This window comes from Argiope bruennichi, chromosome 7 (genome assembly GCF_947563725.1).
Source record: "Argiope bruennichi chromosome 7, qqArgBrue1.1, whole genome shotgun sequence".
NCBI lineage: Eukaryota > Metazoa > Arthropoda > Arachnida > Araneae > Araneidae > Argiope > Argiope bruennichi.
In genome coordinates this window covers 47,506,068-47,532,124 of record NC_079157.1, presented here as the reverse complement: position 1 = coordinate 47,532,124, position 26,057 = coordinate 47,506,068, and the positions used below count along the sequence as shown (strand labels likewise).

The window sequence follows — 26,057 nt, the reverse complement described above, 5'->3', positions numbered from 1 at the left end:
TTGTAGAGGCAACTTATCAAACTTCTCCATGTTTAGCCTCAAAGAGCTTTTGAGCTATTGTATTCACTGACAGACAGAGAAAAATTATTAAAAAAAAATGCTTTTTCAGAATTTGGAAATTTATCTGTCCAGAGAGCCATTGACTTAGCGATTCATAAAAATTTAGAGCTCACTTTTTTTTTTTTTTTTGTAGATTACATTTCTTTCTTTACATACTTCACTTACGAGAAAGTAAGAATTTCATTCCTTTTCATCAAGTAACATAATCACCACCTCTGGATCGTTAATTCTAGAAGAGGTGGTGCTTATATAGTTTCAGTTTCTGAAGGAACTATTATATTTCTTTAACTTTACAAACAAAAAGGTTATGGTTTTAAATTAAAGGAAAATTTTAAAGAGAGGAATTCTAGTGCATATCTTGCTGCATTTAATCAAAATAAATGATTAGATAGCTGAAAACCGTTTTAAATTTGTGTTATTATTAAATATTTTCTTATTTGGAAATGATATGGGAACTTAAAATGAAGATAATTTTTGATCAATGTTTTGATTAAATGCCACTTGTACTCTTTCTTGGCTCTTTATGCATCAAAATATTCCTCTTGGCAAGGGTATTACTGTGATAGGTTACCATAAATCGCGCGAAGCTTCCCTATTGGTTACAATTTCAGCTGATTCGGCTTTAGAGAGGAATCAAAATATTTTCTGTTAATAAGAGAACAATTGTTGTGTTTTTCCATTTCCATGTGTTTAGCACATGTTGTCGAATGTAAAATCAATTTTGCGTTTAAATAATTTTTATTCATTGATTAAGAAGATATTACCCAAAATGACTGAATCAGTGATAAGTGTTGAAAGAAATAAAGAACTTGAAAGTGTTGATAATCTTATATACATTGATAAAACTCCTTTCACTGCGGTAACTGAAGGAAAGGCTGAAGTTCTCTTCCCAAGTTCCCATGATGTTTTCTACAATCCTGTTCAAGAATTCAATCGTGATTTAAGGTAAAATGGTGTCACCCTTATCCATTTGGTGAATCCATTTTCATTAATTATTTGTGCATGTCTTAACATTAATGCATAATTTGATTCTTTTAAAAACTATGCGTGGATTGGTACAAAAAATTACTTAAACGTGCAAAATTTCATCACATCACCTGAGATCTGAAAAATATTTCTTTATTTTGATAATTGTGTCGCCACTGAATTAAACTGTATATCTTAACTCTGATGATTATATCATTGAAATATTAACTGAAAACGGGTTTATATATATATATTGCCTTTGACATATAAAGCTTTAGACCTTAAATGTGAAATATTTGATATGGAAATTGTGTGTGTGTGGACGGGGGAGAAGCTTAATGTTATTGCATTATAAAATGATTAATAATTTACTTCAGAATTTTCTTCTTCAGAGCAGTGAAAATGAATTCATAGACACAGTACTCTGGTAGGAAATATTTTCAAAATCGGAACAAGACACTTAAATTTTCTTATTTATCATTTTTCATAGTTGAATTCATTTTCATTTTAACGTGTAATCTCATAAAAATCTTAATGTATGTTGTAATGTACTATTTCTAAACAGAGCTTAACTTGAGAAAGTTATAAGTTATGTTTATTAAGATATGAGAATATGAGAGATAATAACAGAATATGACAGATAAAAATATTTATTATGGATGGATAGAATTCAGTATTTTAACAAATTCTTAAAATATGTAATTTTGAATTATGTGATTATTTTTATCAACAGTATATGTTTTATTATTTTTTTCATGATCATTTCAGTATTGCTGTTTTGAAACAATTTGCTAGAGATCCGCCCAAAACAAAGTCTAAAGCCAAGCTAGCGAATTCTTCAGAGAATTCCGATACAGTAAGATTTAATAATACTATTCCTGTTAATTTAACATTAATCGTCAAACTTATATGTAGATATCATTTGATTAGAGTTATGTTTATTGCTAATGCAGTTATAATCATATCTTTGTTGGTTTTGTTTGAAATTTGCTGAAATCACTAACAGAGAAGTTCCAATTTAAATATGATGTTTTTAAGAAAAATATATTTTATGTTTTATTGTGAATAGTTTCTGTGCATTTTTTTTAATTACCTTAGAAGACATTGTTGCTGATAATGGATATGTCAAAGCACATTTTTAAATTTTATTAATTTAATATTTTAATTATTAGAATGCAACTAAAATTTTTGTATAATATTGTTTAGTAATTATTTGATAAATTTGTAATTATAAAAATTATGAAGTTAAGTTTGAATTTTAAAGTGAATTTGTTGATTTAAGACTTTTTACACATTACTATACAGATTAGCCATAAAGATACTTTTCAACCATATATACAAACACTCTCCCATGATAAATGTATCGCCTCATACCTTATAACATTTAACAACATATTGCTTTAAATCTTATTATACAAGAATTATTTCTGAAAGAATACAAGTTTTGCTCTCTGAACTGGAAGTACTCATTATTAATTTTAGTAAATAATATCTTTTTTCATAAAGTACCACCCCTTTCCTAATAGAGACTTATATATTGATGTCCTACCCTCCCCCCCCCACCAGCTCTTCCAAGTTGCAAAATTCCTAACAAATTAGCTATTGTAAATTTCATGTATACTAATGAACTCTTAAATATACTCCAGTACTAACCTTTAAATCATTAGATGAAAGAAATTACAAGCTCTTCTAACAATGAGTCCTTGGAAAAAAGGGGTGAGGGATAGTCCTTTCTTGCCTTTTCAGTAACTATAAGATAAAGTTTAAGATTTATTTAACCACTCATGGAATTATTATTCATTTCCCCCTTTGTTTGCAAACAATCTACTTCCCATGCATTAAATAATGAATGTAACTGGAGTGTAAAATGATCGTTTGATAGAACAAATAAAGTCTGGTTAAAAAAGTGGTATGAAATTTGAATAATTTATTGGTTCTACAAACTTACCAGCTTGTAAACAAAAGCAAAAAATTGTGTTGCAACAGCATTTATACCACCCATAAGCAAATGTTTAAGACCATTTGACTATACATGTGATGTTGGTACTTGTGTAATAATTGCATATCATTGGCAAACTTTACTATTACTCGCATGCCATTATTTCTTTTACAAAATTATTTACATGCAATTAAATTTAATTTACAAAATTATTAGCATGCCATTACACTTTAGTTTACTAAATCAATAGTATACCATTAAATTTTAGTTTACAAAAATTATTAGCATGTAATATTTAGCACTTCTTTTTTTTGGGGGGGGGTGAGTATTAATCACTGGAATGTGCTTAATATATAAGTGCCATTGTTACAGGATGCTTTCAACTCAGTTAAATTGTTTTAATAAGTTTCAAAATACTTTTTTCTTTTGAGTAGAATTTAATATTAATAACTAATAATCAATATAGTTTATAACAGGTCTCAAAATCAAAGTTATTCAATTTCATGAATTATTTTTATTACTTTGTACTAGATTGTTAAATGGTGGTGCAGCCTTTTCCTACATGCTATAAACATGAATGTTGTTGAATAAAATTATTGATACAACTCATATTTAATCAGCCATTCATAAACAAAATTTACATTTCCATGCTTTTGCCAGTTATTAAATGTAACTGTTATGCTTTCTTTACATATTTTGTGATTTAAAATTTTGGTAATAAGGAATTGCATTTGAAAATGTAAAATACAAAATTTTTGAATAATTTTTTTATAGGTGATATAAGTACCCTAACAACAGAATATTTTTTTCCCTCTCTGCAAACTATTGTGCAGTTTTTGTTAACATTTCATTTTCTTCATGGAAGTCCTATGTTGGTTTTTCAGTTAAGCAGAAAATTGCTATTTCCCTTTCATATTTAATCATGTCCTTTCTTGAGGTAGAAAAATTGTTGTTGATTGAAGTTTATATATTGATTGCTGAAGTGGAAAAATGGTAAAGACAATAATTTAGTTTCCAGTCCTACAAAGGAAGAGGGCAAGAAAGAAAGAAAGAGAGAAAATCCTTTTTCTTTTCGTCTTCTTTTCCCCATCAAATGAAAGTTAGTATAAACAAAGCATGTACAAACTGCTATAGGAGCTGGTCAAGAAAGGGGGAGGTATCCCTGTATAATTTATTATAACTAAATAAGGACACAAAATATATGATTTTAAAACTTTTAATACCAATGCAATGAATAAATTTGTGATAAGATTAAAAAAATTCCTCATAATTTGGTTCAAATTTGCAGTCGGCTGATTATAGCCCTTAAGCAAATAATAATTTGCCTATAGCTGGTCTAGTTCTTAATCTAAACGTTTAACCAACTTCTGCTTATTAAATGGCACCAAAATTTGTGCAAGCTTATAAATTATGTCTGCAATATGTTGATTGTCCAGTTTTTTTAATTGCATTATTAATTTATTGTTTTTATTATCTAGCCCGGAATTTCTGTTTTAGAAGCATTATCAGCCTCAGGATTAAGGGCAATACGCTTTGCTAAGGAAGTGCCAAACCTCAGTAAAGTTATAGCTAATGATCGTGATACACAAGCATATTTAAGTATACAGAGAAATGTGAAACATAATAAAGTGGAAAATATTGTCCAAGCCACTAATGAAGATGCTTCGTAAGTAAATTCAATTTTATGGGAATAATTACTGATCAATCTGAAAAAGAATGACTAAAGTAGATTTTCAGTGTTTCATAATAATGCTATAAACGTGAGAAATAGTTCTATTGATATAATATCTATTTATCTGTCTTCTTTCTCTCTCTCTTTTTTTTTTTTTTTTTCATTACTGTGAATATTTTGTTCTATGTTGTGATGATATTTCTACTATCTTAATCTTAGCTTATCTAGCCATGAATCATGGACTCATAATGAACAAAACATGCACAACTTTTAGTCAAGTGACTTTTATTTCTTTAATAATACCTGAGATAGAAGTTGGCTTACATATATGGTAGTAATTTGTCTTCTTTAGTAACTATTGTGAGAACCTAGTTCACATTATGTTTTGCTTGGAGAAGAGCCTGGCTGATAGGCAACATTCTGATTGGTGTAAGCAGTTTGTTATGAAAATACCCATCAATTTTTTGAATAATGCTGAATAAATGAATAATTCCTAGTACAACTGAAGGTTGAATTTTGTTCCATTCATTTTCTTCTTCTACACCATACCATGCCATTCCTTAACCAACTAGAATAGTGGTTTATATTATCTTCTTATAATACCATTTGATATATGCCAGGCTATTTAAACTATGGGCTCTGAACACATTTGGTGTTGCTATAAAAAAAACAAAAATCAAAACTGCAAAAATTTTGCTAACACCTCATTTTTTCAAATTCTTCAATGTTTATGTGCAAAACTAATTTTTAAAAATTCTTCTTGATTTTGATTATTTCCTGAAATTGTGAACTTCTTTTCATCTGTTGCTAATTATTCTTACATTTATTTATTTATTATTATTATTCCCTACTTATAAATTGCAAAAAAAACAAAAACAAAAACATTTTGTACAAAAAGGAAGGTTACTAAATTTTTATCCAACAACAACAACAACAACAAAAAATCACTTAAGAAAAATCTTCAACTTATATAATAATTATATACTTGTGATTACTTTGTGTTAAATTTTACATGTTCCTTTTTTTGTATTCTAGTTTAATAATGTATAAGAATCGAAGCTATAAAGACAGATTTGATGCAATAGATCTTGATCCTTATGGTACAGCTGCTCCCTTTTTAGATGCTGCAGTGCAAAGTGTCAAAGATGGTGGTAAGATTATTTCTGTGAGATTTTTGAAAATTCTTATTTTTTAAAATATTTTTTTATAGTAAATCTTTTGAAAACTAATCTAAATAAAAAAAAATGATGGTTAAAAGATATTTTCCATTTCTTACTGTTTGTTTTTATTTATTTTCCCTTTGTTATTTTTCTCTAAATTTTCTTTATGATTTTATTGAATTAATTATTTTTATGTAAAAAAAATATTATAAATCTTGTTATTTGGAAATAATTATTTGAAAGAAAATCTTAAATTATTTAATGCTAGGAATGAATTTTTCAATATGTATTTTTAACTATTTTCCCATGCAAAATTTTGTTTCTGATATCTTTTTGTTACTTTTGTAGTTTATAAGCTAGAGGGAATGAGGCAGTCAAAGCTCTCTCCTACACATTTCTTATTTTACGATATACTTTTCTGTTTTAGTGATTTGGCAAATGGGATTAATAATTTTATTTTAATTCTATCATAATTCTATAATTTTATTTTAATTCTATCATAGAGATATCTTTAAACCAACAAATAAAAAAAATATTGATTTTTGAAAGAGAAAGAAATATGATCAGAAGAAAAAGAACAGAGACTAAATTAGAATTATCAGCTGTTTGTTAAAATTTAATAGTCTGTCAAAAATGGATTTTAGTAAATTTACATTGGTAAATTCTGTTTTTACCATTTTTTGGAGTCATGGTATGTTGTTACATTCAATTGTTTTTAATGCAGTGTGTGCTTTGTTGATAATTTGACTTATTGAATTAACAAAATTGATATAGTGTAGAAAATTGGAATGTTTGTTCAAATGATCTGACTTCATTTTAAACCTAATATTAAATCCATTTCTAATAACTTTGAAATAGTTTTGGAGTAGAAGAGTTATTTAAAAATGTAAATCAACTTATTGAAAATGTTTATGAAAACTGAGATGTAATTTTAAACAATTTGATTCTCAGTAGTCAAATAAATTATATTATTAAAGATATATTAGCAAAAATATTATTAATACTTTAATAACAATAAATAAATAAACAAATAAATAAAGACTATTTTTAGTGATTTAATTAAAAAAATTATATACATAAAAATTTGCTCTTAACAGATTCCGTATTAGATGAAATTGATTTATCAATTTTGCTCATCATTTGATTCTGAGTTGTAACAAAAGAAGGGTTATATTTTTTGGGAGTTAATGAAAAAGGAAATATGTGTTAGAAAAAAATTGTTTTTTTTTTTTCATATATATATATATATATATAAATTTTAATGTATTCATGTTCTAAAAAATAATTTTTTCATCATTTGAATTTAGACCACTTTGAATATAGTTTTTGAATTTCGTAGGTTCTTATTTTTTCATTCTAAGTCTATGAAACAGTCTGTGCTGAAATCACAATACTGTCTGAGCTAAATTCCTGTTTTAGTTTTAACAATATAAGGAAATAATATGATTAAATATTCTTAGAAATAAGGAAAATGTTTTAAATTTCACTGCACATCAAAAAATATTTTATGCAAATTATGTGTAAAAATATTTTTAGGAAAAATGATTACAATAAAGAAAGCATTACTCATCAACTAAACTGATATCATTGAAAATATAATTTTTTTGAATTTTAAAATGAAATAAAAATCATTTGTGAACAAAAATGTTTCTTGAGATTGTTGATGAAAAACATAAATATTTTTCTGAATTTTTCTTTCTTTTATTATTAAACTCTTTAAAAATCCATATTTTGATCCATCAAAGTTGTGCCAAATTTATTAGCTCTGCTACTATCTTTTAAAATACCAGTATGTATACATTTGCTTTAATTATTTATAGAGATATAATCTATACTTATAATAAAGCTCAATGTGTGTGTGTGTTGGCGCTCTACAGGCCAGGTCATTTGACATACAGCTACCAAATTTGGTACATGAATACCTTAGAGGTAGGGAATGTGCACCTGGGGTCCCTTTTTTTGAAATTTTCATTAGAATTTTAATTATTAATTAAAAACTAACTTTCCCGCCAAAAAAATCTTCCATTTCCCCCACCGCCAAATGAGTAAGGCTTTAGTTTTGTTTTTTTCTCCCAACAGTAATGAGGCTATGGTTAACGTTTTTCGGCGGATTATTTCAAACGATTCTGTTTATTTTCTTAATGTTTTATGCATTTAAAACTAAACATTGTTAATTAATCCATGTTTCAGATTCATTCTGAAGTACTTTTGAGTTAAAATAACATAGAATAAATTAAATTAAAAATGTATAATCTGCATAGCATTACCCCAACTGGCGTAGAAAAATTCACGCCTTAGTTTCTACCTAACTGGCGAAAAAAATTCACGCATGCGCATTGTTCTGATTGTTGTCATGACAACCACTATCAACGGATGATTTAAATTATTTTTAGGTTAGTGGCATGCTTTTGATGCTTTTGTAAGTAAATTGTGTTTATGTTATATATTTTTTGTATATGCTTATAGTTTTAAGTACATCGTTTTTTAAGTAGTTTTTTTTAACCTGTTTTCAATGATTGAAATTATTTTTAGGTTAGTTGCATGCTTTTGTAATTAAATTGTATTTATGTTAGTTATATATTTTTTTGTATATGCTTATAGTTTTAAGTACATCGTTTTTTAAGTAGTTTTTTGAAACCTGTTTTAGACCGATTATTTTAAACGATTCATTTTATTTTCTTAGTGTTTGATGCATTTAAAATGAAACATTGTTAATAAATCGATCTGTTCATGATGAATCTGAGAAAATTTTGTTGACAAATTCTTGAGATATTACATAAATTAAGAAAGATATTCTTTAGTGCCCATAAAGTTGAAACACTCAGAGACTCTATTATCAGTAATCATATTATTAAAAAAATGCTTTGCTTCAGTAAAAAATATTATTATATTAATTGCAGATTAATTATTTACACTTTAATTTAAAGCATAAATTCTACGAGGGGTAACAGAAAATTAGGGAGATACATATCACATTATGACTGAAGGCCTTTATAATATTATGAGTGAATTATATGACTATCAAAATTTGAAGTTTTAAAATATTTTGCTGAAGAATCTATTAAAGTTGGAATTGCATAAAATATTTAATTATTAATATTTTAACGAACATTAAGTTTGGCGAACCGGCTGGTCGCCAAAGGCGGCTAGTATTAAATATTATTGCTTTTTATCTTGTTTATGCTTCATTCATTATTATGCTTCATTCAATATGGACTAATATTGTTAAACAAATATTATGCATATGTCTATATAACGCATGTACTGATTTTTAATATTTTGAACTTTGATTATTTTTTCAAAAATATTTATGCCATTATGAAGAATAAAAATTTAAATAAGATAGATGCATAATTTTTTTTAAAAGATTTTTTTATAAATTAATTGTATAAATTTTTAATCATGTTTACATTTGTTATTTTTATTGAAAAGGCTTTATTAATTATGAAATATTTTATACTTTTAGGGCTTTTAATGATTACATGTACAGATATGGCCATTTTATGTGGCAATGGCGTCGAAGCATGTCATGCCAAATATGGAGCAGTTTCAGCAAAAATTGGAAGTTGCCATGAAATGGTAAAAATAACATTTAGATACTTTTATTTAAATATTTCAACATTTTTATATTATAATTTGTCTGTCTGACTCTTTATGACAGATTTCAATCTGTCATATTCAATCACAAATTTGGATTTTAATTAAATCAGAAATATTTTTCCATCTTTTTTTTTTTTTTTTTTTTTGAAGAAATTTTTTTTAAAAAAAAATAACATTTAGGATCTCTGAGCCAAAGTACTGTTCTTAAGAAAGTAAGAAAGAAAGAAAGAAAAAGAGTGGGGGGGGGGGAAACAAATGGGAATTTGTTTTTCCTTATATTATTGTTTTTTCTTAATTTATGTAATTGATAATACAAACATGATTCTTTCAGTGCAAGCAATTTATTAAATATAGATCTAAACATACAGTAGTATAACATCTTTGCTTTATTGATTCCAGGCATATTGGAATGAATACAGAGGGATATGACTTATTCAACTTGATTATTTTGAATTGAGAAATTCAAAGTATTATTATTGTTTTCACTGATGCAGTTAGTTTTAGAATCTAAAATTAAAAAAAAAAAAATAAGCGATACATTTTTTCTTCATTTGTATTTCTAGGGAATATATTGCTAATAATAGAGAATATTTCACTATGGAAAACCTATAAAATGTATTACATTTTTCATTTAACGTCATGTGTGAATATTTATATTTTTTATTCAAATCTGTAATTTTTAGCCAATCTTGATGAAATTTAATCACACACTTAATAAACAAAAGAAAAAGGGCATAGTGACTTCGGAGCAAGGGAAGGTATATACACCCTAGACATTAGATTTAGGGGCCAACATGGAGGCAAAACTTAAGTGTGATTATGAGAGTTTTTAAACTAAAAATGTCAACATGATAAAGGAGTGAAAAAATCATATGCCCCTGATGCCTGTCGCCTTCACTATACCACTACAAGAGGAACGTTACTATCAACTTTTCAAAAGTTAAGTAAGATGTCAGTAAGAAGGAGAAGATAAATCCCAAAATTATTATTTCAAAAAATGATTTTTATGCCATTACTTTGGAATTTAAAAAAAATTAGTTAATTTTTTTAAATATTTTATCAAGTCATTCAGTTATGTATTTTTGTCAATGTTAGAGGTATAATAAAATAAAATTGCTTTCTTTGAGCATTTCTAAAGTAGAATTTCCATTTCTACTTTTATATCATATTGTACATTTTTTTTTTAAATATGCGTATACAATAATTTACTTTTTAAACTCTTTTTTTAATTGTTTGAAATTTTTTTTGTTCTTTTTGTCTGATATTTAAGTGCTTTAGTTTTTAATAGAAACTGTTGTATGACATAAATCTTTTTATGCTAGAATATTAATCGGCTTCAAAGTCATACTTTTAAAAAAAATCATGGGCATAAATTAAACTTAACAAAAGCAGGAAATTATTAATTTTGAATACTAATTTATGTCTGATTATTATTTGGTATCTAATTTCTTGCATCAGGTACTTAAAGTATGAAATTTCTTGAATATGAAAATAGATTTTTCGAAAGATTCAAAGATGTATTGTCTATAATTGAATATTATATTCATATTTTTTTTTCTGCTTTGGTTTAGGCTTTAAGGATTCTTTTGCAGTCAATTGAATCACATGCAAATAGATATGGAAGGTACATAGTTCCACTTCTGTCTTTAAGCGTGGACTTTTATGTTCGGGTTTTTGTGCAAGTATTTACAAGTCCAGCTACTGTTAAAGAAAGCATTTGGTAAGAAATTATACTCAGTGCTTCTGTTTTAAAACAGATGCTTTTTATATAGATATATTGAATGGTTTATTATTTTTTAATGTATGTATAAATCTATTGGATGTAAAAGTTCTTCAAATTAGAAAAATTTACTTTATTAATTTATTTACATTTGATATCTTTACTTATAATAAGGAAGAATATGTTGTGTTGAAAAGAGATACCAAGCTTTGTACATTTATATATTTTAAAGGATGAAAATGTACATCTTGAAGCAATTCTTTTGAAATTTTTAAGAATTAAGTTTAATTTTTGATGTTTTTTCATCTTGACAACTTCCAAAAATATGGCAGAACAAAGATCAATGATTTCAATTTTTTTCCACAAATTTTTTTTTTTTTTTGTATTTATCGTAAATTAAAAAAAAAATAATATTTTAAGCATATTTTAACAAAAATATTTTTCATTGTTAAAGTAAAATTAAAATTTTTTTCATTGTGATGCTAATATTTTGATCTGTTTTCTACCCGCCCCCCCCTCATTATTAATAATCAGTATATGGGGAATTGGTTTATTTTTTCATATAAAGTTGATTTTGGTATAAAGTATAATTTTAATAAAATTTTTTGAAATTTGTATGTTCTGGCAAATAAAATTTAACTTCAAAATCAGAAATGGGGAAACATTTTAAAAAGTTTCAATTTTTAAATATTGCTATTCTTTTTTATGATATAATTGGATATATAAAAATAAAAGCTGAAAATTAGGGAAATGCATAGCACAATAGACTGGACAATATAAAGCTTCTAAAATAATATGAATTATATATCCAAATTTGAAGTTTAAGAATATTTTGCTGAGGAAGCTATTAATATATATACAAATAATTAATTCAAATATTTACCTACTATTAATCTCATTAAATAACCTACTATTATTACCTACTATTAATCTCAACAAGTAACCTGAGATAGTTAGTTTTAATTAAAAAAATTCCATGATATTAAAATCTTTATTTTTAAAAGCATTAATATCTTCATTAAATGTATTTTAAATTATATACATATATATGTAAACATAATTTTTGAATCAGAATCTGGCCGAAGACAGGGAATACACTTTGACTTTTTAGCTTCATTCGGGAGGCTTGATTTATGTACAAGCAGAACAGACAAAACACATCCGATCACAGTGTTACACAAGAAAAGCAGACAGCGAAAAAGGGACAACAGAGAGAGAGAATATTTTCCCCAGTGCTTATATATTATGATAGGGATTTCCTACACATGTTGAATTTGGTAAGGGAAGCATGGGGATCTTTTAGAAGAATTTGTTTAGGTCAGCAATTTTTTATCCCTTCACTCGGAGCTTGGGAACTACTGCTGAAAGCATTTTTACAGAGCTTTCTGTTACATTAATTAAATAGAAAAGGGGGAATGAGATCAGCAAATTAGAGAATGTTTTAAAATGAAGTTAATATGGGTTGAATTAAGATAAAACTTTGGAAATTGCTTAGAATTGAAATTAGAATTTGAAATATTATATATATAGATATAATATTTTGATTTCTTTTTCTTTAGTTCTTAGAACGGTATTCTTTTAAAATTCTTTTTTACCATATGTAAAAATTTCTTATTTTAGTAAATTGTCAATGGTTTTTGTTTGTTCTGGATGTGGATCGTTTTATTTGCAACCTGTAGGCACTAAAACCATAACTCCCCATGGGTATGTAATATTTTTGATTTATTTTTTGTATAATCTAACTATTAATTGTTTATATGCATTTAAGTAATAATTTAGAAGTGCTTTTATCATATTTAAAATTATTTTTTGTAATTCCTGATGATTAAAAAAAAATTTTTTTTTCTTCTGTATATTCATGTGAACTCTATTTATATTTTGTATCAGTCATGACATACTTTCACAAAATGACTCTGTATGGATGTTCTATGCTCAGTTTTTGTGCAAAATTTGGGCCAATGAAATTAATGTATTCTGCAATGCAAAACTGAATGTAAATATTCAGACATTAAAGAACAATTCTCCAGGGTATTCATTTATAATAATAGGTAATAAGGTGCAGATTGTAACTGGCTAAAGGAAGAATTTTTCTTTAATTATATACAACACATTCTAGAAGAAAATAAGAATTTTTCTGGTTAAAGGAATCACATGTATAGGTATTAATGACGTTCTGGTGGTTTTGATTATGATTGGCAATCGGAAAGGGGAAAAATGAGAGGATAAGCTGATATAATTAGTATGGAAGATGATGAATACTTCAGTGAGATGTGCACTGTTTCAAGGGATGAAAGAGTAATTAGTCATTGGGTTGAAATATATATATATATATATATATATATATAAACAAACATTGTACATATTCAAAGTTTCACTGAGATAGCATAGCAAACAAAACTATATTAACCTAATTTTTTTTATCAGGTTTATATAGTATCATCTCATTAAGAACAAATGAGGTTGAATATATTACCAAATGCTATAAATCAATTCTAAAACTGTATATCTGATACAGTTTAAAGAAAGTTTATACAGTTTATACAAAACTGAAACAGTTTACTTCATACAAAGTATCAGATTGATACATTAACATCCATTCTTACAGAGTTTAGAAACTGTGCATATCTTTTTCTTTTTGCACCTTTGGTGTTATTTCAATTGTATGAAAACCCTTTCCTGTTTGTATTTTTCCTTTTTAAAGGAAATGAGATTGTATAAAACGGACAAAAAATATTGATGAAAACGAAATTAGAATCTGTATTCAATATAATATTTACTCTTCTAATAAATCAGGTGTTTTGTTTTGTTCATTCTTTATTAAATTAACTATTTGAAAATAAATTTTTAAAAAGTAAAGATTTTTTTTTTAATTTTGTGTATTTGTTTAATTATTGAAAAGTAATTTCTTTTTCTATCTACAGGCAAAAATATACTCCTAGTGTTGGACCCCCGATAGACAGGAAATGCAGTATATGTGGGCATTCTTCCTTTAAAGTAATTATGTTTTCTTGCTAATAAATATAAGTAATTTATTTACATGTTTTCCTATATATATATTTTTTTTATTTTCTCTTTATTATTTTTATTTTAGATGTGTGGTCCTATTTGGTCTCATAAATTACATGATAAAGTTTTCATTCAGAAAACAGTACAGCATATAGAAGAAGAAAGTAGTCTTTATAATACTTCAAAAAGAATGGTAGGGATGCTTAATGTAGTCCTAGAGGTGTGTATTGAATTTTGATTATCTTCTATATGTTATTTTAATTATTTTTTACGATTTCACATTGCTTAAAAATGGTATGAATTAAAAAATATTTTCAAAGACAAAAGTAGCAAAATTGTTAACAGTTACTGTTCATATGCAATAACTATATATTTATGAATTGATCTTTTAAAATTCGATATGATTTTTATATGTAACTTTATAGATTGAAACATTCATTTTACATGTTAAACTAATGATTTCCTTAAGTGTTTTTGAAAAATGCTAAAGGAAAACAAAGTTAAAATATAGCTGCAAATTTTTATTAATTTTCATGCGATACTGTATTTCATTTTTCACATTATCATTCTTATAAAATGTTCTACTTATTGTTTAAAAATTTGATTTTATTTGACTTGCATTTTGCCGATTATCTATAATGCTTGTGTACTTTTGTTGTGTATTCTATTTTTAATTTGCAACCTGAAGGTTAGAATTCATTTGAACTATTATTAATGATTGAAATTTTTCTTTGTAAGTTGAATATGGAAAGAAAAGATAAAAAAACTATGTAAATAACTTAATTCATTTTATGCATACTATATATATTTATTGTGTTTCATAATTTGTTTTTTGTTTTGATGTATGATGAATGGCATGACTAAATGAGATGCATTCTTATTTTATTTACAAATTACAAAAGTTGGTACTAATATATCTGCTAAATAAATATACAGTTTAATAATATTCTAAATAAATAATACTGTATACAATTTTTTTGTGTGTGTGTCTTAATAAATTAGCCACATTGATTTGTTCTAGGAATTGGAAGACTTTCCATTATTTCACCGTATTGAACAGTTATCTAGCATTCTTCATGTTAAAGCTCCCTCTAGTAATGAAATTAGGTAAGTATCTGTAATTACCTATTCCTCAAAAATAATGGATAAAATCCAGAATTCTAAAAAATTTATATAGAGAAACAATAATAAAAAAATAACATTGTCACTGTATATTAGTTGCTAATTGTAAATATCTATGAATTTTTATACATTTTATGAATGTCCAGTTCCAAATATGCAGTTTTTAAAATGAACATGTGATTGAGTATGAATATTATCCCCCCTCCCTCACATATACATTTTTTTTTTATTCTGTCTTAAAATATGGTATTGCTAATATTTTTAAAAAATTATTATTATGTATTTCTTATTGATCTCTAAGTTTCTGCAAATTATCTTTTGCAAGTTTATAAAATTTATCTCCTACTCTATATTTAAAAAAAAAATTATCTCCCTATTCTCCTATTTCCTTCTCTTAAAACCAAAAGTAGTCTTAGTTATCTGACATAAAAAGAGACTTGATGAGATGTATTGATTTGTGATAATAGATCTTTATATCTTAAATGCATTTATCATTTAACTATAAAGCTTAACTCTTTCTAAAACTTGAATAATTTTCCTTTGTGTTATTGATATATAAATCCATAGGGAAGATTGAAGCTTGAAGTTTTTGCATTAAATACTAAAAAATTATTTCAATCCCTAAGTCTGAGATAAATGGTAGTTAAAATACTACTATATAACTAGTAAAAAGTTCTTAAAGAGCTAGTTTCAAAAGAAAGCCTCCAACCTTGAAAGGGTTAACCACTTAAAAAAATTTTCAAGACAAAAAGTGAATTAATATAATCATTAAACATTTAGTTTACGTAAAATAAATAAATAATTTTAATTTTAATTTTTTTAATTTTAATAAATGTAAGTGCTTTTCAGCAGATAGCTGTTATCTGTTAAGTGTTTACACTCTCTTGTTCAACAATATCACATGTGTATGTACTAGATTTTCTCTTGCTATTCAGTACATTTTGAGGCTACTCCAGTTGCATTTAGTCCTATTTTGTGGGCTAACATAACATCATGACTGTAGTTTGTTGTATTTCATGTTTATCCATTGAAATATCCCCCCCCCCCCCATTAGTGGCCATAATAAAGAAGCTGCACTGAAAAATATAAGTAAAAACTCTTAAATATAACTGACTTCAGTGCAAAATAAAAAGTACCAAGCCACTTTTTTAAATTTCTGTGATATATAGATTTGAAAGTTAGATCAAATTTTGAAATCAAAATAATCAAATTTTCTTTCCAATTTCTTAGTAATATTTAAGCTATTCTAGATAACAATATGACATTTATGTAACGATATTATTTCCTTTGTAAATTAGCTTTTATCAGCAAACTTTGAGAATTGTGTGGTTAGCACAATTTTAATCCAACTTTAGAGAGATATTCAATCATAAGATTTAACAAGTTATGCTTCTCATTATGACTTTCAAAATTAATGAGATAGTTCTATTATTTTCTACAGTCAAAATATAGTAGTGGCAAATATGAAAATGTATTATTTATGACATTTCCTCAATTTTCTCTATTTCTTCAAGGTCAACGACCAAGTTCTTGTATTAATTATGATAGATTGGTGGAATACAATCCAGAAATTTTAAAACATCTTTAATTTTGTTGAGAGCATTATTTATTTATTTATTTATTTTTTGCTATCAATCTACCTTCTTTCTTGTTCTATATTCCTCAAATTCAAATAATTTAACATCTGAATCATTCTCCTAGGAAATGGAAAACAACAATATACTAATACATTGTATTGTTGAGTTAAAAATAATTGCATGCATTTTTAACACTTCATTATAAACTTTTCATATTTTAAAAGTTTATAATTAATCATAGATTTTCAAATTTATTATTATTATTATGTTCTGAGCACATTATAATGAAAATGTCATGTAATTATAAATTATAAAACATTATAGAACAAAATAGCAATGATTGTGAAATTATGCACAAAATACTTTTTTTTTTGTCTAAATAATGCCAAGCCTTAAAACATGTTCTGTCAACTTTCATTTTCTCTTGTATCACTTGGTTACATCTGAAATTCTTGCTGCTTGATACTTTCTTCCTGTTAAAATAGTTCTAGAAACATCTTGGACAAAAAACAAAATTTTGACATATGTTGCCATTTAGCAACATTAGAAACAATAAATATGTATGTTATTATAATTTTCATTAATAAGCAACATATTACAATATTAAATTTATTTTATCTAAAATGTGGATTCGTACTTTGAGCCTCCAATAGCACTAAATGTTTGGTTGTCATGTACACTCCTAACTTTGACATGCAACAAATGGTGAAATTATCATAATATATTTTTAAAATTATGATTTTCTGTTAACTCAGAACCAGTATTTGTTAAATAGTTTTATTTTAGATAATGAGACTTTGCTGTATGAGAAAATGGACCGCTCCCTCAAAAAAAAAAAAAAAAAAAAAAAAAAAAAACCCTTAGATGCTGTTAATTTATTATGTTATTGATTTATGCATTTACATTATGATAATTTTAACAAATATGTACTTTTATCTCAACTACAAAGTCTTGTGGTAATCTTGGATTCAAGGCAAGAGGATTACTGGTTTGATAATTGTATTTCACAATTAAACCTACTATATGTACAGGCTTAAAATTGCCATGACATCAAAATTACGAAGTTTAACCCTAAGTGACGTTATATAACTTACAGATGGGACATTAAAGAAATTTGCTTTTATTATTATAAAAATAATCCTGTCATTGATTTTTGTTGTGTCTATATCTATAAATGCATATTTCTTTTTAAATGAAAAGAAAAAGAAAAAAAAAACTTATTATCATTTTCTTGGTTAGGTCTGCAGTTTTGAATGCTGGTTATCAAGTTTCTTTATCCCATACTTCACCAACTTCATTAAAAACCGATTCCCCACCAGAAGTTATATGGGACATCATGAGAGCTTGGGTTTGTATTTTTTTTTTATTGTTAAATTTATATATTGCAGCATTATTTCTTTGTATTTTGTAAAAAAAATTCTGATAGTATTTTTTTTTTTTTTTTTTTTTTTTTAATTTCAGGCAAATATGTATCCTGGGAAAAAAACATTTGAACTTGAACCTTCAAAAACCATTATGTCCAAAGAATCCAGGTAGGTCATGTGATCAATAATTTTGAAAGCAGTGTATAATCTGATATGTATTAAAGAAAGCTACTGTGCATTATTAATTTCTACTGATTGAGCTTTTTTAAATCTTCCAACTGAAAATGCCATCCCATATTTTTAGTTTCTTGTATTCAAAGTGGAACAGAAAGAATTGTGAAAAAAAATTGCCACAAAATTTTGATAACACTTTATGTTTCAAATTTCCCTGAATTTGAGTGACAAAGTTTTGGAAAGATGGCTATTGTAAATGAACATCAGAACCAGATAAACCATATTGTGTGTGTGGGGGCAGGGCTTAGGTAATGCAAGTTTCAGGGATCCCTTCTCCTATTTTTAAAACCAAATACCTTATATTGAATTAAATTTAATCATTATTTATGCAGCTTTTAATTAAAAATATTGTGAAAAACTGAAATAAAAAAAAAACATATGCATCCACTTCACATTCAAAAGAGTTCTTTTAGTATTTCTTTAATAATCAAATTAAATTTAAACAAAATGAAAAAAAAATTACAGAATTTTCAATAAAATTGAAATTTTTTTTAAATATAGTGTGGGCCAGGGCATTTGACTTGTAAATCAACATACTAACTGCAGAAAGCATTCAGTTACAGTGATCTTCAAACAGGAAACAATCCTGTATAATATTCCTAACATTAAATGATATCTGATTTAAATGTGATTAAGTTTGAGTCCATTCATTTGATTAAGTTCTTTATAAAGCACATTGGAAATATAAAAAAATAATAATATCCATAAAAAGATTTGTTTTTTTATGAGAATTGTTGGGCTTCTAACATCCTTGTGTAGTCTACAATGATATAAAGTCCATTTTTGGATGGGTATCAAGTATGCTTTTATTATCTGTTGTTTACCACACAATGAAATCCTCTATTGGTCCTGTAGTTACCTTATAAATAAGGGATCTCATATTGAGGTCTGGTGGATATGGAGGCCAAGCAATTGGTCCCACACATACAGTCCATCTCCTTACATATGTAACTTTGAGATTGTTATGCTTCACAGGAGAAAAATATGCTGTGGCACCATCATACATGAACCTCAAGGCTCGTTGCTAAGCGACTAGATACTTTGTAACATTTCTGAGAGGATGCATGACAGAAAAGCAATATATATTTCACCATTCAGATTTTTGGATAGCAAGTATAGTCCCAAGATAAAATCACAGGATTCCTACCTATTCACTGACTCTAAACATTGGTTGAGATTTTCACAATACACTCACATGGATATTATTCATTACCCACATCTGTGCATTATGTGTATCTGCAACATGGAAATTTTCATGTTAACCTCACAATATAATTTGTGACATAATGCTCCACTGCAATTTTTGTTCCTTTTGATGCTTACTAATGATCCTTTTAGTTTGTTAATCCATTAACAGAAAACCACCTTGTTATTTATTAATTTATTATTTATGCTTGATGCTTGTGGATGTGTCTAGTAGTATCATGTGTTAATTGTAATATGTAATTTGTATTACATATTAAGCATGTGTTGATTTGCATTCATATCATACCAGCATAAAAAATGGTCATTTTATTTGATTATTGAAAGTTTTATATTTCTTTTTGTTCATTTGTGATTAATAATTATAAAAATACTAAATATCTGTCATCTCTAGTTATGATTAACCGTCTCACTACTAACTTAAATTCTATATTAAGTTAAAAGTTTCTTTTTCAAATGAATTCATAATGCAAAATGAAAGCAAAACGAGTTTTTACTAAATGAATGCTTAGTTAAAACTTGTTTTACATCCTGCACCTTTCATTTGTAACAGAAACTAACCCATTAGAATAGAATTTTCATGCTCAGGTTAGTAATGAAAGGGTTAAAGTCTCTGCATTATGTAAGATACTATTAAAACATGCCATGCAAAAAATACCTTTTTTAAAATTCTATGTGTCTAAAAAATATTTCCTGCACTTATCAACTATTTTATAATTCTTCAAAAACTTTTGTGACATGCATGATTTCTAAAAAGTAAAAGGTGAAAATTTATTTTTAGATTTTCTTACTATTTCTCCCATAAAATAACCAGAAGGAAAAAAAAAAAAAAAAAAAAAAAAAAAACTGAATAAATCCTAATTCCTAAATAAAGATATAAATCCATGATTTAATACAAAATTGAAACATTACAACAAACTAATTAAGCAGAATTTTTCTAAAACAAAATTAAATTTGAGCATTTCTTTACAAATTTTTCTAAATGAAAAGATACACTATTTCAATAATGATAATTATGTTAATTTCTTTGAATTGTATTAAAATCATCTAATAGATATCGAAATTAGAATTATATCATTCAAATAAGAATTCAGTCAGAAATTTTTATTTATTTCTTCATTTTAGCATGACTTACTGATGTTTACAGCAATTTTATTACAAAATCCTTAGTATGTATTATTAATATTGTCTAAAATTATTTTGTTATCTCAAAATTAAATCTATATAATTACATTGTATTGCTAAGATTAGCAGTTTATTGTATTTTGATTTAACTTTCAATAATATTTCATTTTGCTTCCTAAAATAACATCCATATTCTCAAAAGTTATTTACTTCCAAATTCCTTTGGAAAGAATTTCAATGCTTTATATGTATTCCAATAAAAAGATGTTTATTGAAGCAAACATTTTAAGTATATGTATCACAATGGCTTAGAGATTACTTTCTGTATTATCTTTCATTCTAAAGAAAACTGCTTTTGTATTTGGTTTCCAAAATCTTAGAGAATAACATGTACTTTTTTTATGATTTGCAGCATAGAAGTTTCATTTAAACTTCATCCAGATGCTGAACCCAAATCTCGATGTAACAATCTTTTAAGGTTTCAAATAAACCCAGCTCCAAATTGGGGTCCTAAATGTAGAGCTACCACCAGGTAAATGCACATTTTCGTCATTAAAAAAATAATGATGATTTTATACTATTTATTGGATTTCACATCCATTGATGTTAATTAATCAAGTTCCAGCATTATTAAGAAACTATTTGATTGATGTGTGCTGCAGTGAAAAATTATTTGCGATGATCATGCTGACTTCTGTGAGTGTTCTTAGTTTTCCTATCAGCAAAATACTAATATAGGTATTTTCTTCTCCCTGAATGCCAAAATACAGTAAGCTCCAATACCTAATCCCAGGAATGCAATCTTTCCTCATACATTGGAGTTTGATCAACTTGTGGTTGTCCAAGATTACTTGGGCCAGTAGGAGCTTTCCCCTCCCCCTTTTTATTGACTGAATTATTCTGAATTTAGCTAGATATACTAATATTGATTGGTGATATATTGAAAACAAGATTTAATTTTCATTATTAAGCACAATTAGTAAATCTATAGTTCATAACTAATTTGTACTTTGTGCATAGAAAATTTTTACAATTCTCATTGCAGAATGCAGCATATCTAAAAATCATATTAAAATACAATGGCTGAATCACTTATGGTTCTATGAGGTTATACTTGCTCTGAACTTTTGTGTTCTATGAGCAGTGTTTTATATTGTTGCATTTAACTGAGATGTCTATCTGCATATCAATATAATACCTTCAAAGTAAGCCATTTAAGAGCTGCTATATAAAAAGGCATAGACAGATTGCAAGCCCATTGATCAAAATCTTGGATGCTTTTCACTGCTACTCTTTTTTTGTCTGCCTGCCCCATTAATGACCCAATGGCACAACTCCAAAGGAAGGACTTGTGACCCGGATTCTATATATGACAGAACACATAAAAACCATGCATCATGCATGACTGCTTTAGTTAAACTTTATAATTACTGTATCAATTTGAAATTCCTGTTATAACTTCATTTATTCTAGTCCTAAATTATTAAAAGTTGAGTATTAGGTGCAATTTTTGCTTGCTTTCAGTGGGGAATCAGAATTCACGTTCTATTTAATTATTGACTTTTTTCTACATAGCAAATTTTTTTAACCACTCTTCTGACTTGTATCAAGCTTTGTAATCGATTTTCTTCACTTCCTAATGTATTAGGAATTTTGTAATTTGATATATATTCATTGATAGTGCACTGCTGATGTTTATTAGTTACGATTCCATGCAAGCAGTGTAAACTTCTGCTGAATTTCAAAAATAATTTATTATAAATTTTATCATATTCATCATAATGGATTAAAAATTAGTAAAATAAAAAAATGCATATTTAGCACATTAATAAATTTTTAAACCCATTTTTAATGAGTAATACATTGGTAAAACAATATAATTTAATTATTTTACCAAATTGTATGTCTTATTTTATTTTATATATATTGAATTGTTGCTAAATTTTAATAAGAAAGTAAATGCACCTTCTGTGTGCAAAAAAAAAAAGTTTTATATAGTGATTTGTACTTGCATGATAATATTGATTTTTTTTTGTGTGTGTGTGTGCATATTATTGTCATTAAGAAATAAAAAATTAGCTGTTTCTTCTCTGCAATTTGTGAAGATCATTTAGAAATATAGAAAAAAGTTTTCAAAATTATTGGCTAGAAAACTCAATGTCATAAATGTGAGAATTTATTTAGTTGTGAGTGTTACAAGTTTTTTAAATTAAAGCAAAAATTATTTTGAGGTCTTTGAGGTACAACTTGTGTTAAAAGAATTATCTATTCAAAATAAACTGATTCTATAAATAGCTATTAAGTTGTAATAAGATTATCAACAATTTTGTTAAGAAAATTGATTTTTTTATTGTATAATTTATATTGTGCAGGACACATAAGCTATAAAATCTTTTTTTATTTGTTGCTTGTAAAATAGAGATAAAATTTGCACTACATCAATTGAGTATACCTGAAAAAAATAACATTTTATATTATATAATACAATATTACTCTTAATGAGTACCTAGGAACTAATTACTTTAAGACTAATTGTTTGTTATTTTTAGTGTGAATAATGATAAGCTGGAAAAGACCCGATCCAAGCAGAAATCTAAACGCAAAGAGAAAGCTGAAGAAAATCACAAAGAAAATGTAAAAAGAATGAAGGTATTTTCTCCTATAGTACCATGACATTTTCAAACCTTTCTATGAAATAATTGTGAAGACATTTTTTTTGCAATGGTTTAATGCTTTTACACACTTAGTGGTAACTGTGTAATTTGTCAAATTTTATTTTTTGAACTACTGCTCTTCAATTTTTGTTTTGAATAATGAAGCTAAAATTGAGAAGTAATTATTATAATTTAAAAATATTACTAGTATGTCATAAACTTGCAGTTAATACACATTGTTTCTTTATAATTGCAACTAGATATATAAATGTTTTATAATTAATTCCATTAAATTTTAAGTATAATGCCAAATCTTCCTACAGTGCCATATTCAGATACTTCATACATGAAAAGTAACTTAGAAATTTCATAAATTTTTATATGCCTTGAAATCTACAAGTTGAATCAGATGGATTCAAATATTGCCAAGCAGATAAAATATATAGAATATTTTTCAATTAAGTCACTGTAAAATAAAACACCAGATGCTAACAGTAAGGTTTCATTATTCTATGAAATTCGATGCAATATTGTTAATTTTTGATAGAGATAGCATAGCCGTCATAGAATCAGAAATCACTGTTGTGTTTATTGCATTATCCAACCTTCTCATTATTGTAAATATTCTTTTTTAAAAAGTAAATTTCAAGCTTTAGAATGTAAGCTATATAAAACCTTAAAACAGGAATTTTGTTTTAAAAATGTTTTTCCATATCATTTATGGAAGATTTATTTCACTTTTGACTCACTTCTTTTATAACCAATAATCTAATCATTATATATTAGAAGATATAAGGATAACTGTGTAAAAGAATTATTACTCCTCAGAATAGATATACAAAGGGAATGAAATTGATTACCTAATTATGCAATAACTATATCAGCTGATACCTGAAAAAAATATATAAAACTATTATAGCTTCTGAACAAATTTTAAGAAAATGCATATAATTACTGATTGGAAACGGAAATAATATGCAATTAGTATGAATGCCAATTTTGTTCATAAGTACTGAAAAAATCTTTTATTAGATATTTGCAAAAGTCCAAAATAATATTTATTCTAATAATGAAATCTGCTGTTGCACATATAATGCATAGCAAATGGGTTGTGAGCATTTAACATTAAAAACAAATTCCAGCTGATATTAACTACTATTTGTACAAATTCCCAAAAATGCTTAAGGTAATAAAGAAATTTTATTAATTCATTTGTGCTCAATCATACATCTAAAATGGTCTATAATTTATATATTAATTTTTTATATATATTAATTTTATATTATAATATATAATATATATTTTATGTATTATATTTATATTAATTTTTGAATGTTTAAAAAAAAAAAAAACATGGCATTTCATCAAAGTGTTAAGACAACATTTGAAAAAATTTCTGTGATATATTATTTTATGCTATACATTTAACACTGTTAGCAAAAAAAAAAAAAAAAAAATGTAACTGTTGCTTTATGTAACTTAGGAAATTTTATACCTTTTCATAAATTTAACAAACAAAAAACATAGCAATTCTTTGTTAAATATTGGGTTCAGTTTCTATTTGTGATGATTTATATATGATTGTATCGAGGGGGAAAACCTAATTGCTTACTTTTTTTTATTACAGGGTGAAGAAAACAATGAAATATCCTCAGAAAATTGTAAATAATCGCTTGTAAATAAATAGCTTATTTTTTTATTGCTGTTTTCATTTTTTTTTTCATTTTAGAAAATATATTTATTTAAATATTAGCTGGTTTATTTATTAGTACTAAATACTAATTTTAATGATCGATCTTGATTTTTAACTCCAAATCAGTGCAGAAATTTGGCAGTCAAATTCATTTTAGTTAATATGAATTCTTAGAAATGAATATATGAAATTGATGAAAAAAAAGCTTTTAATTAATGCAATTAGTTTAATTTATTTTCAAACTAAGAAAATAAACATCCTTGAGTACAAAAAAAGATTATATCATATTATATATGTAACATGTGGTTATCAAAATAATGGAAACATCTGTGAATAAAAGTGACATTTTTGAATGTGCTTTGTAAGCATTAAAATATAATAATAACCACCATTTTTTTTTAAATAAATAGCAATGTATATATCCTGGTAGTATGTGTTAGCTTTAAAGTTCTGTAATTTTTGGATTTTTTTTTCAAATACGTAAAATGTCGGACCTCTCAGATTTTCAATGAGGCCAAATTGCAGGAGCCCATCTAGCTGTAGCAAGTGTGACCGAAACATCCCAACTTTTAGGCTTTTCTAGAGGTACGGTGTCTGTGACAGCATACACATAGCGTGGCAAGAGAAAGCTCTGTGAAAGAGACCGACAGGTATTGAAGCTGGGTGTGATGTCTAAAAAGTGAACAACTGCAGCAAAAGTGACCGCAGAGCTCAATTTCCATCTGGATTCTCCAATGTCAGTTAGAAGGTACCTTCACAAACAGAATATTTATAGTAGAGCAGCAATTCCCAAGCCACTTGTCACAGATGTAAACGATAAACGTCGTCTACAGTGGTGTCAACACTCACAAAACCTGATTGATAAAGATTATAAAGGATTAAAGATAATAAAGTTCGATAAGATAATAAAGGATTCTTTATAAATCTAAGGTGTTTCCATTATTTTGATAACCATCTGTGTG

General features: G+C 26.2%; 1 protein-coding gene across 1 annotated transcript; it reads left to right on the top strand.

Annotated features, from left to right (window-relative positions):
• Positions 1–726: 726 nt before the first annotated feature.
• On the top strand, positions 727–25,101 carry LOC129975863 (tRNA (guanine(26)-N(2))-dimethyltransferase-like). The gene is made up of 15 exons (XM_056089112.1): positions 727–1,005; positions 1,795–1,882; positions 4,444–4,631; positions 5,673–5,788; positions 9,264–9,376; positions 10,969–11,117; positions 12,738–12,821; positions 14,039–14,111; positions 14,209–14,343; positions 15,145–15,230; positions 18,062–18,170; positions 18,284–18,354; positions 21,161–21,280; positions 23,298–23,397; positions 25,030–25,101. The coding sequence occupies exons 1-15, from the start codon at positions 758–760 to the stop codon at positions 25,069–25,071; spliced, it is 1,722 nt and encodes a 573-aa protein (XP_055945087.1). The 5' UTR covers positions 727–757; the 3' UTR covers positions 25,072–25,101.
• The last annotated feature ends 956 nt before the right edge of the window (positions 25,102–26,057 follow it).